General features: G+C 46.3%; 1 protein-coding gene across 1 annotated transcript; it reads left to right on the top strand.

Moving 5' to 3' along the window:
* The first annotated feature begins 4,022 nt into the window (after positions 1-4,022).
* Positions 4,023-8,965, top strand: LOC119363945 (potassium transporter 22-like). Its single transcript, XM_037629320.1, has 3 exons — positions 4,023-4,604; positions 5,127-5,468; positions 6,741-8,965. The coding sequence occupies exons 1-3, from the start codon at positions 4,241-4,243 to the stop codon at positions 8,654-8,656; spliced, it is 2,622 nt and encodes an 873-aa protein (XP_037485217.1). The 5' UTR covers positions 4,023-4,240; the 3' UTR covers positions 8,657-8,965.
* The last annotated feature ends 3,243 nt before the right edge of the window (positions 8,966-12,208 follow it).

Genomic DNA, 12,208 nt, shown 5'->3' with positions numbered 1-12,208 from the left:
CAACAAATTGAAATACACTAAACAATATTACCATAGATCATATAACAAACAGAGGAGAGAAAAAGATTAGAGAGATATCTATCGGGACATGGTGCACAAAAGATAAACTACTGATAGAATTGCAGTAGCATAGAAATAACTAGTGGTGCTCGATGGAGACAGATAATTTGGTAGACCAGTTCACTCTTCTTCAAAAGGGCTACATCTAGTTGGAGGGACTTGTGAATGAACACCGGAGCAAACCTCTTTGTGTCCTATTCTCCTTCAACGTGAAGCTGGTCAGACTTCACCCGATTTCACTCTGGGTAGATACTTAATGGAGATCTTCAATCTTTCAACAGACTTGCTTCGCGAACCACAATTACTCTTAATTGTTGAAGACTTTGGCTTGATGAAGACAATTAATCTTCGACACTCAAGTCGACACCTATATGTCTAGAGAGTGTGCAACTCTCAAAAGTAATAGGTACAAGAACTCTCTACTTATATCTACCGTGATGCTCAACCAGTATCTAAGTTTCGGCTGATTTTCTCTTAGTGGATTTTAAACTCAAATATCTCGAAGAGGAGTGCTCAATCAATCTTCTCAGAAATTCAAGCGAAGCAGCCAAAGATCAACTTTGGAGCGGGGTGGCTATTTATAGCCGCAGCCTTTCCAGCAGGGAAATGACCATTGTGGACACGCAGTCGAGCCAATGGCCAACCGGCATGTTTCCAATGGTTGGGTTTCAAGCACACTGTAAATTTTCTTGAGGAACAAGTAAAGTTGACCCCTCGATCCGAAACATATCTCTCGCAGCCCAGAAGGACAATGTCTCTGGCTAACAAGTAAAGATTCGGAGCACCAAGAGACTTCTCTCAATCTTTCATAGGTTTCGGCTAAGCATCACAACAGACTTAAGTCTCGAATACCTATATCCCTTTTAGTAGTATGGTGATCCTATGGCTCAAATAAGAGAAAGAACAACAACGAAACAAATACTACGTCTTCGCTTCGCCTTCAAAGTTCTTGACTGCAGCCATTTCCTCTCGGGCACACTGAAGAACAATTGCTTCACTTCAGCAATATTTTAAGGGGTCAACTCCTTCACACAATCTTCTCAGTATAGTTTCTTCTTGAAACATATCCCTCTTACAATGCAGATACTTCTCGGTGAAGTTCTTCAAACTTCACATTAGAACGTAGCATCCTTCTCGATACGTCAGGGACTATTTATGTCTGTGTGCACTAGTAAACAAATATGTCATTTAGTGTTTCTGATAACAATCTCCAAAACCCAAGGGGCAAATCATTGCACCAACATCTTGTTTATGCCCAAGCTGGACACCCACCCTTGAAGGTTTCAAAGCAGAGATAAATCTTATCAAGACACAATTGCGTGTTCCTTTTCTCTAGAATTAATCATCTTGGTCTCTTGGGCAATCTGGACCACGAGGAATGGTTGTATTTTCAAGGGCATTGCACCAAGCTTATATAATTGCAGGAGAAAATTAAGAAAGAGCTAAACTGGATTGTGATCAGAGTGACAAGGAAGAACTACAACAGCTTAAAGAATTGGGTGAAGTCCTTTGTATAGCTTTGAGCCTTTGTCGCTGAACAAGCTCTTCTTCTTCTTCTGTTGTTGTTGTTGTATCTGCAGCTTGTATAGTTTCTCTTTCCTTTTTTGGACCTATTCTTTGTACTTATTATTTTGAAAATTAATATAGAAAAACGCAGCAGATTCCTGATGTTTCCCTAAAAGAAAAACTTGGTACGGATCATGTTGGTTTGATTCTTTATGGCTTTGTTGGCTAGCTAGCTGGCTGTCCCTTTCTGTCAACCTATCATGGTATGAACGCTTCTTCAAGCAGGATACATGATCCTGCACCTAGCCCCTAGTACCTAGCTAGAACAGTATGTCGCTACATGGATCCATGCGGCAACTAATTCGATATAAAGAGCATCAATGGATGAAAGTGAAGTCTCAAATCTGAATATAGTTACAAGTTATGCATATGCGTATCATGAAACAAGAGCCAGGTTTAACGCATGCATGATTCATAGCTATATATACGTTGTCACATTTATTTAGTGGCAAACTCCGTCAAGCCACAAACAGTGTGGCGGGAAAATTGGTCACACAAGTTAGACAAAAGTTGAACAAAAAATACAAGGCCTTCGCTGTGCTGGTTGAAAATCGCCACTAAGAAAGTGTGCATGCCACAGTTATGACAGTGAAACAAATAATACGGTAGCCTTATGGAACTTGGCAAAGCGTCTTGTATGAACATGCCGCTAACTTGAATATTAAGGTTTGCTTCTAACAATTAATTACTGTGCACCTTAATGGTTTGTTTCTTGGATAATTGAAGAAAATACATGGAGAGATCACGTTCTTCAGGTCGCAATCTGATAAATTAGGCGTCGTGGGGCATCGCTTTGGTTGGCTGATGCGTTTGGTGCCTCGCGCTAGCTAACCCATTCCCCGGTGTGTCCACTCTTAACTAACTTGGTAACCTGTCCTTGGCTATCTTCAGTTGAATTAATCTGGTAAGCAAGCACACTTGCTTATCGGCAAAGAACCTACAGAGCAATACCTGGAACAATTAATAAATAATCAATAAGCTAGCTTGCATAATCTCCACCAGAAATCTAGGACGTACTACTACTACAGATTACGTGTTGAGTTGTTCAGAGAAAAAAGGACATGTCAGTGTTGTAAAAGAAGGACATGCATGTCAGTGTTAATACTAGTAATTTGTCAAGGAAACTATAATGGCGGAGACTATTTTTGTGGTAAACAAGCTGGGCACGGATGGCGCTTCCTGTGTACTACTCCCTCCGTCCTTTAAAGAGTGTACTTCCAACTTTGTTGGAGGGTCAAACATCTCAATGTTTGACCGAATATGTGCAAAAATATATCAATGTTTATGAAACCAAATAGGTATATGATGAAAATATATTTTATCATGAATCTAATGCTACTAATTTGATGGCATAAATGTTGGTACATTATTGTATAAATACGGTCAAACATAAAAAGGTTTGACTTTCCAATAAAGTTGAAAGTACACTCTTCAAAGGACGGAGGGAGTATGCTCGTAGCTGAGGAAGAAGAGATGGAAGAGCATAGTACTACTGGGTTACTTGAGGAAAACAGAGCCATGTACAGATAAAGGCCAGACAGAAGAGAGATAACTTGAATCCAGTAGTACTCCCTCCGTTCCTAAATAATTGTCTTTCTAGAGATTTCAACAAGTGACTACATATGGAACAAAATGAGTGAATCTACACTTTAAAACATGTCTACATACATCCGTATGTTGTAGTCCATTTGAGATGGCTAGAAAGACAATTATTTGAGAACGGAGGGAGTAGTACGTAGTATATCTCTGGACTGAGAGCTACTACAAGAGATGATAGACGATCTTGCACCGAGGGTCGATGAGTGGATCCAAGCAACATAGGTAGGCAGCGTTTTTCTCACTCAGACATAGGTACGTGCGGCGGACATGAGGTCATCAAAAATGCTACACGTACAGGCTCATTCTACAGGTTTTTATAGGTTGAGGACCATTCGCTCTTCTAATTGGCCCTTCCCTGATTTTCACCGGTGGGCCCGTGCATCTTAATCAATCCTCGGCCAATCACTATTAAGCAACCTGTAAACCTGCATCTGAATCCAAGGTCTGTCTACGCGTGGTTGAATTCGTGGATCCATGCTGAAACAGACTGCACAGTGATGGAAAGATATCGATTTTTTTATTTCCTTTGGCGTAGCAACAGCTACAGCAATGAATTATGATCACACGGTTAGTTCCCTTGTGGCCCGAGCCCGACGCTGACGCCATGAGTCGCGAAGGGTGATGGGCGAAAAGTAAGCTAAGCCAAGCCAAAGCCATTGCGGGGACGGAATCTGTTGATCCATCAACGTCCATCTGAAAACGTATTCAGGTCGGGTCGCATAGCACAGCAGCACGTATGTACTCCGCACAGTAGCAGCTTAATTAATTGCTACCCTGCCGTTCACATACTCCAGCGATCCACAACTAGTAGTACCGCGCGCTATCTCTAACCAGAGAGATGCGCTCATTATAAAAGGGAAGATTGCATGGCGAGGCCATGAGAGACTAGATCCATCCAGGAGCACCAAGCTAGCTAGATACTGGCATGTTATTCCACGAGCCAATTACACCCTTACTTCTTGGATCCTTCTCAACAATTAAGCTTAGTCATCTAGCCGGCTGGTAGGATCGATCGATGGCTGAGCAGCAACACAAGGGTGGTGATGATGAGGTGCTGGAGGTGGAGTGCGCGCTGGACATGCCGGAGGTGGTGCAGCGGCAGGACTCGCTGTACCGGGACGCCTCCAGGGCCGGCGGCGCCAGCCACCACGGCCATGAGCGGTGGGGCAAGACGCTGCGCCTCGCGTTCCAGTGCGTCGGTGTGCTCTACGGCGACATCGGCACGTCGCCCCTCTACGTTTACTCCAGCACCTTCACCGCCGGCGTCCGGCACACCGACGACCTCCTCGGCGTCCTCTCCCTCATCATCTACAGCTTCATACTCTTCACCATGGTCAAGTACGTCTACATCGCCCTCCGCGCCAACGACGACGGGGACGGTACGCACGCATGCAGATTTCCTTCCTCGCTTCATCCTCTTCCTCTTTCTTCTTTCTTTGTACTCGATCGTAGTAATTAGATTGCGCGACGTGTTACACGTACGTACGGTGCACCTAGCTAGCTACCTTAGCATGCAGCAAATTGACGCAGCATCTGCATGTACCAGCAGCTTAATTGGACCCCCGACCCAACGGCAAAACTGATCGTTTGGTGCATGCATGGTACACCACCGTCTCTTGTCGTCTCTTCCTAAACAACAAGGTTTTCCAAAATGAAGTGGGTCGAGTGGCCGTGCATGTGTTTGTTGTTATTAATTAATTGTTATTATAACAGTGAACTAGTTCGTACTGTAGTTAGCGATCAACGTAGTAATACTTCTCATATTGTGCATCATATCCTACGATCGAGTAGATGCATGGGAATGTTTGTGGTTATTTTACTGTAGTTAGCATGCATGCATGATACTAGCAGTATATACCAAAGGCCCAAATTAAAGAAGTTGTTGCATGACATGCATGCAGGCGGTACGTTCGCGCTCTACTCTCTCATCTCGCGGCACGCCAAGGTGAGCCTGGTGCCGAACCAGCAGGCGGAGGACGAGCTGCACATCCTGGAGCAGGACGATCCCAAGTCCTTCAGCCGGCGGCGCGCCCTGGCCACGCTGCAGCTGGCCTCGCCGGCGGCGTACCGCGCGCAGCGGGTGAAGGAGCTCCTGGAGACGAGCAAGCCCGTGCGCATCTCGCTCTTCCTGCTCACCATCCTCGCCACGGCCATGGTGATCAGCGACGCCTGCCTGACGCCGGCCATCTCCGTGCTGTCCGCCGTGGGAGGGCTCAAGGAGAAGGCGCCGCACCTCACTACAGGTACGTTCCATGCATATATAGTATCTTTCGGTCTACCTTGTGTTAGTACAAAATTGGATCATCTATTTTGAAACAGAGGGAGTACGTACTAGCGCCTAGAGGCATCAATATCATACACATACAACTCGATCAGCCGGCCGCTTATGGGTAACAAGTGTGAACCCGATGGATGAGGTCGACGACCAGCTAGCTGGAGTGTAGCGTGGCGTGATTTAGATGCAACGCAGCATAGAGCAGCGAGGGAAAGCAAAAATCATTTGAGGCATATTAATTGATGCGAGAAAAACAGCATCCATCCGTCCATGTCCGATGGGTCAGTGTGTATATAGGTAGGTCTCTTGTAGTCCCAGCCGTCCAGGCATTATTGCAAATGTGAGACGACTTTGCGGATGGCGCCATCGCCATCGCCATCTCCATCCAGCAGTTATCGGTCCATCGGTATGTATAGTAGTAGTATATATATAGTGGTGTTTACGCAGCCTCACTGCTATCCACACGTACGAGTACGAGTACAGGCTCGACAGACATAGTACCCAACATCTACTGTGCTCCGCCTCTTGTGTTCAGACTCGAGATGCACACACCTGAATATAATGTTCAGCTACTGCATGCTACCTCACATGTACAGTAGATGTAGGTACGTCTTGTAATAAGTCGTTAGCGGTCGACACCATCTTCTCCACGCAGTGATGAATGGTGCGTGTTAACTTGTCACAAACATCAATAAATCTTGCATTTCAATCGTGCATGATTCGGAGATGTGTATACGAGAACCGAACCGATCCATGGATCCCCTCCCTCTGTACGTAGTTTTCAGGATAGATAGGCTGTCACTCTCTAAACTCAAGAGCAACAGTAAAACCATACTTTTTCTTTGAGATGGTAGGAGTATCTCTATCGATACTTAACGGCGTGTGAAACCTCTAGGACACGCACCCTGAATCATTGCAACCTCAATTAATGTTTGCAGTTATAATGGATGTGACGCCCATCCATCATACTAACTTGCAAATCACCATACACCTTCATACGTTACGTATACGTACGACTACTCCAGCCTAGTCGTAGCTTACATGTTGGAGTAAAATGTTTCATCAACATGCATCTACTAGCAGCGTACGTACAGGGAAACAACGTACCAAACTCTCAGGGTCTCAAGGGTCGAGGCGCATGCATGCAGTAGAAGATCAAAGCTCGTACTCATAGAAGATTCAGTACCCTGTTGGGCAAAAATGCTGAACTGATCGACGGACGGATGTTGCGTGCATGCAGACCAGATCGTGTGGATCACGGTGGCCATCCTGGTGGCGCTCTTCTCGGTACAGCGCTTCGGCACAGACAAGGTGGGCTACTTCTTCGCGCCGGTCATCATCCTCTGGCTGCTCCTCATCGGTGGCGTCGGCGTGTACAACCTCGTCAAGCACGACATCGGCGTCCTCCGGGCCTTCAACCCCAAGTACATCGCCGACTACTTCCGCCGCAACAAGAAGGACGCCTGGATCTCCCTCGGCGGCATCCTCCTCTGCTTCACCGGCACCGAGGCTCTCTTCGCCGACCTCGGCTACTTCAGCATCCGCTCCATCCAGCTCAGCTTCGGCTTCGGCCTCGTCCCCTCCGTGCTCCTCGCGTACGCCGGCCAGGCCGCCTTCCTCCGCAAGTACCCGGAGGAGGTGGCCAACACCTTCTACAGGTCCACCCCGACGGTCCTCTTCTGGCCGACCTTCGTCCTGGCCATTGCCGCCTCCATCATCGGCAGCCAGGCCATGATCTCCTGCGCCTTCGCCACCATCTCCCACTCGCAGGCGCTGGGATGCTTCCCGCGTGTCAAGATCCTGCACACCTCCAAGCAGTACCAGGGCCAGCTCTACATCCCGGAGGTTAACTTCCTGCTGGGCTTCGCCGCCTGCGTCGTCACCGTGGCGTTCAAGACCACCGTGGTCATCGGCGAGGCGCACGGCATCTGCGTCGTCCTCGTCATGCTCATCACCACGCTGCTCCTCACCGTGGTGATGCTCCTGGTGTGGAGGATGAACGTGTGGTGCGTGGCGCTCTTCTTCGCCGTCTTCATGGCGTCCGAGTCCGTCTACCTCTCCTCGGTGCTCTACAAGTTCCTGCACGGAGGGTACATCCCCGTGGTCATCTCGGCGGTGCTCATGGCCGTCATGATCGTGTGGCACTACGTGCACGTGAAGCGCTACAAGTACGAGCTGGAGCGCACGGTGTCGCCGGACAAGGTGCGGGAGCTGCTGGACGGCCGCGACCTGCGCAAGGTGCCCGGCGTGGGGCTATTCTACACGGACCTCGTGCAGGGGATCCCGCCGGTGTTCCCGCACCTGATCGAGAAGATCCCGTCCATCCACGCCGTGCTGCTCTTCGTCTCTGTGAAGCACCTCCCCGTCCCGCACGTGGACATGTCGGAGCGGTTCCTGTTCCGGCAGGTGGAGCCGAGGGAGCACAAGCTGTACCGGTGCGTGGCGAGGTACGGGTACCGTGACCCGCTGGAGGAGGCCAAGGACTTCGCGGCCAACCTGGTGGAGCGCCTCCAGTACTATATCCGCGACGTGAACCTGTACGGCGTGGACGTGGACGCCAAGGCTGGCAAGGTGAGCTATCCGAGCTCGCGCTGCGACAGCATGGCCAGGTCGACCCGGCGCAGCAGCATGACGATGACGATGCAGCAGCACTACTCGTCGGCGTCCTACACGGAGAGCCTTGCGCTGGCTCGGGCAAGGTCGACGTCGTCGGGGGCCACCGGGCGCATGAACATGAACGGCATGATCATGATGCCGTCGGCGTCCTACACGGAGAGGGAGAGGCAGGGGCGGTCCATCTACGCGGAGGAGATGATGACGCCGGCCGAGTCCTTCTCGGAGCTGGCAATGCAGGTGGTGCCGTCGGGGCGGTACGCGGCGAGCAGCCAGCAGCTGTTCCAGGCGGCGAAGATGAGCCTGGAGGAGATGGCCAAGATCGAGGAGGAACAGAGGTACATCGAGAGGGAGATGGAAAAGGGGGTGGTGTACATCATGGGGGAGAACGAGGTGGTGGCGCGGCCTCACTCCTCGCTGCTCAAGAAAGTCATCGTCAACTACGTCTACGCCTTCCTCAGGAAGAACTGCAGGCAAGGGGATAAGATGCTCGCCATCCCAAGAAGCCAGCTGCTCAAGGTCGGAATGTCTTACGAGATCTAGCTACCACTCCACCATTAAAGGACGGTCTGACAACTTCTACCTAGCCTGCACCCAGCTGCGTATGGCGCCCGGGGATTGGTTTCAAATCGCTTGTGGAGGACCGACCGGGAGGTTAATGTGAATTATATGCGTGTCGATCAATGGCGCCACTTGCGTATATGGAAGGATACGATGATCATCCATCGATCAAGGAAGATATGTAGTATTGTATACTAATAGGGCGTACAGCACATAGCACCCTTATATCTTTGTATTTGTAGGTTGATGTAATTCTCCTGTGCAGTTCATTAATCGATCATTTTTAGTTCACTGTGCGTGCATTAGGAATATGGAACTTTGCCTGGTGTTAGGTTGGTTGTCGAGTCATTTTGTCGGATACTAGTCAAACATGACATTAGTGGAGTTCCACCAAGTAAAAACTAGGCAAAGGGATGCCACTCAGCAAATCGCACGTTTACTGAGTTTCTTCCACATGGCACCCGGCAAACACATGCTTTACTGAATTCCTGCGGTCCTGCCACCCACTCGACAAACTTATTTTTGTTATTTAGTCTATGTTGTATTGCAAGTAAAAATTTGGCATTTCGTGTATATAATTCAAGTTGAAACTGCAAATGTAAGGAGAAACAAAAGGGCATAATTAGGTTGAGAAAATGTATTGGTGTTCTTTAGTCCATGTTTAGGTCTTATCCCCCAAAAGGAATGGAATTACAAACACATGGGTGCCTGGACTCGACCCCAAACGTGGAGGCTATTAGTTTTCGAGTTCCAAAAAAATGCAAACGAAGTCCGAAAACATGAAACTTGCATCATGCCCTCTTATGACATCAATATGTTGTGGTAAAATAATTACAATGTTTTGCCAAAAATTATGACGTGCACTACCTAGAAATCAGACCATCTTTGAGGAAGAATCTTTGTTTCCAGAGGGAACAAGTCAGGTTTGAAAGCAAAGTGATGATCGCTTCATCGATTGACCTTGATTTTTTTTCCTACACTCAAGATACATCAATGTCAAAAAATGGCATCTTTCATGGTTTGTTTGCTATATTTATATCATTACATACATTTCTAGACATTTGGTCTGTATACAAATTCGGACTGGAAGTGCATGAACAAGATGGCAAAATTGGGCTAAATAATATTATTTGTGTTCTCCACACCGTGTTTAGGCCTAAAGAAAACGCAAGGAAATACAAACATGAAGGTGCCAAGACTCGACTCCGAACGTGGAGGTTATTGATTTTTCAATTTAGAAACATGTAAACGAAATTGGAAGACATGAAACTTGGTATGGTGCTATTGCAACGGTATGTTTAGTAAAACCTTATGATTGTTTCGCAAAATTATGACATGCACTGCTTAGAAACCGGACCATCGCGAGAAACAATCAATGTTTTAAGACGGAACGAGTAAGATTTAAAGGCAAAGTGACGGTTGCTTCATCAATCGAGTTTGAAAAAAAGGGAAACTACACCCAATATACTACATTAAATGGCACATGTAAAAATTTCATATTTTTAGGTCTATTTTCTATATTTATGTTAGTAATCATATTTATAGACATTTAGTGTATATAAGTCAAATTTGAATTGCAAGTGCATGTATAAGTTTGTGAAATTGGGTTAAAAAATATTATTTGTGTTTTTTAGGTATCATACGCCCTCATATTTTTAGGCCTTATACTTGAAAAGCAATAGCAAGAAAATTAAATAGAGAAAGAAAGAAAAGAAGAAAATAACAGGTAAAGGAGTTTGTCGAATGTTAAAATCGCCAAATACTTATGTGCTTGTCGAATGTATCAGTCGGCAAACCGATGGTTCTACGGGGGCGGGGAAGGGGGGAGTGTTTTAAGGGGAATGTGAAGACCTCCTACTAGACGCCTGTGTGCGTCAACTATGGGTGCCTTGAAAGAAGCCGACAGCCAGCCCACTTAGCCCATGAGCTGTTTTATATTATTTTTTTCTTTGGTTATTAAGTCATTTTTTCACCAAAAAATTGACTGTTGTTTTTAGGAGATAGATACTTTTAAAGCCTATTAAAAATATATAAAAAAATCATAGAAGATTGTTTAGTAGGTGTTTTGTAGAAAAGTTCATTGTATATTAAAAAAATCAGTGTCCATTGATAAATGTCATCATATAATTAAAAAATCAAGGTATATTCACGGTATATTGGAGAAACACTTAACCATATACTAGTAAGACACCCGTGCTACGCTACGGAATCACAAATGATCGGGTGGGAATTCTTTACTAAGTATCAGGAGCCTACTGAACAATAAAAGATGTACCAAGACATCAATCAAAGTGATGTCATATTATTGATAAGTACACATCGAGCAAAATCAAACTTATGTTTTCCGACCAATGAACCCCCTCGTCCAAGCCAACCATTTTATTCTAATTTTCATCTTGCAGAAGACTTGGTGTTCTCCCTACCCAACTTTCTACTTGTTGTCCCATATTGAGGGGGACAGAGAGCATGTAGCAATAAAAAAATTGTCGACACACATTTGGCAATTACGATGACCCCAACCACCTTTTTGTTAACACATGATCTACCTCTAGTCCACACCCCGTTAACCGCTACAAGAATCTGCATACACTGCCACCATGAAGAGAAGTAATATTGTACACCCATTCATGCTTAGATACATACCTTGGGCATCTATGAGGCCTTGAAATCATTCGTCAAACATAGAACTTGTCAAAGTGAATTACTTTTATCAAGATTTAAAATGGAGACCATCCACCTAAAAACGGGTAGTAAAGCAGCAGCTCCGAACTATTGAAACACTAATTTACAAAATTTTAAAGCCCACCTTCCAGATAATTTGAATAACCTGAGGATATAATTAATCGTGCATGAGCTTCGACATGGTTAAGCATGTTGAGCATACAAACTTCCTCTAATGGTACTGTGCAAATTTACACTTCTATTATCCGAAACTTTGTGTACATGCAACTTATTGTATTTCCCTGATTCTAGCCCATGCAGAGTTCTGTGAGCAGACTGCTTAAGGCTCTTAAATAATTGTTTTCCCTGTCTCGCATCAGGTAATTGGCCCAAGTGATTATAAATTATTAAGCTATTGATTAGTCTATCGACTAAGCAATACTGGGGATGAAATTATATCAACTATTTCGGACCCGAAGTTGACCAAATAAGAAAATCACATAAGCAATATTGGGGATGAAACATATGTGCGTGCACCTCCCGGCGGATGGAATCACATCGGCGAAGTGTGGAGGTAGAACACAACAGCATTGGCACGAACAACACGGTGCACTGTGCCAGTGTTATTGCACTACCACTGGCATCACGTATCGTCATGGCAATATGTACAGTTCAGAACTTGCAAGTGCTCGTTGGAATAAACACGGGATACTCCTTGTCTCCCGCAGACGCCGTTGCTGTCCGCCACCAGGATCGCAGCTCGTCGTCCTTGGCTACGGCAGCCTGGACATCCTACCGGGGTGGCCGGGAGTGTAGTCCCGGGCGACACGGACATCTTTCCCGGTGGGATATCACTGAGGGAGAAGCCTATTA

The sequence above is a fragment of the Triticum dicoccoides genome, chromosome 2B, assembly GCF_002162155.2.
Source record: "Triticum dicoccoides isolate Atlit2015 ecotype Zavitan chromosome 2B, WEW_v2.0, whole genome shotgun sequence".
Classification (NCBI taxonomy): Eukaryota; Viridiplantae; Streptophyta; class Magnoliopsida; order Poales; family Poaceae; genus Triticum; species Triticum dicoccoides.
Note: the sequence above shows the minus strand (reverse complement) of the source record. Positions and strands in the feature narration are given on the sequence as shown.

Excerpts from the sequence above, each read along its gene's own strand:
- LOC119363945 (XM_037629320.1), top strand. The coding sequence starts at position 4,241 with ATGGCTGAGCAGCAACACAAGGGTGGTGATGATGAGGTGCTGGAGGTG. Across the intron at positions 4,605-5,126 it reads CGCCAACGACGACGGGGACG|GCGGTACGTTCGCGCTCTAC; the intron begins GTACGCACGCAT and ends ACATGCATGCAG. Across the intron at positions 5,469-6,740 it reads GGCGCCGCACCTCACTACAG|ACCAGATCGTGTGGATCACG; the intron begins GTACGTTCCATG and ends GCGTGCATGCAG.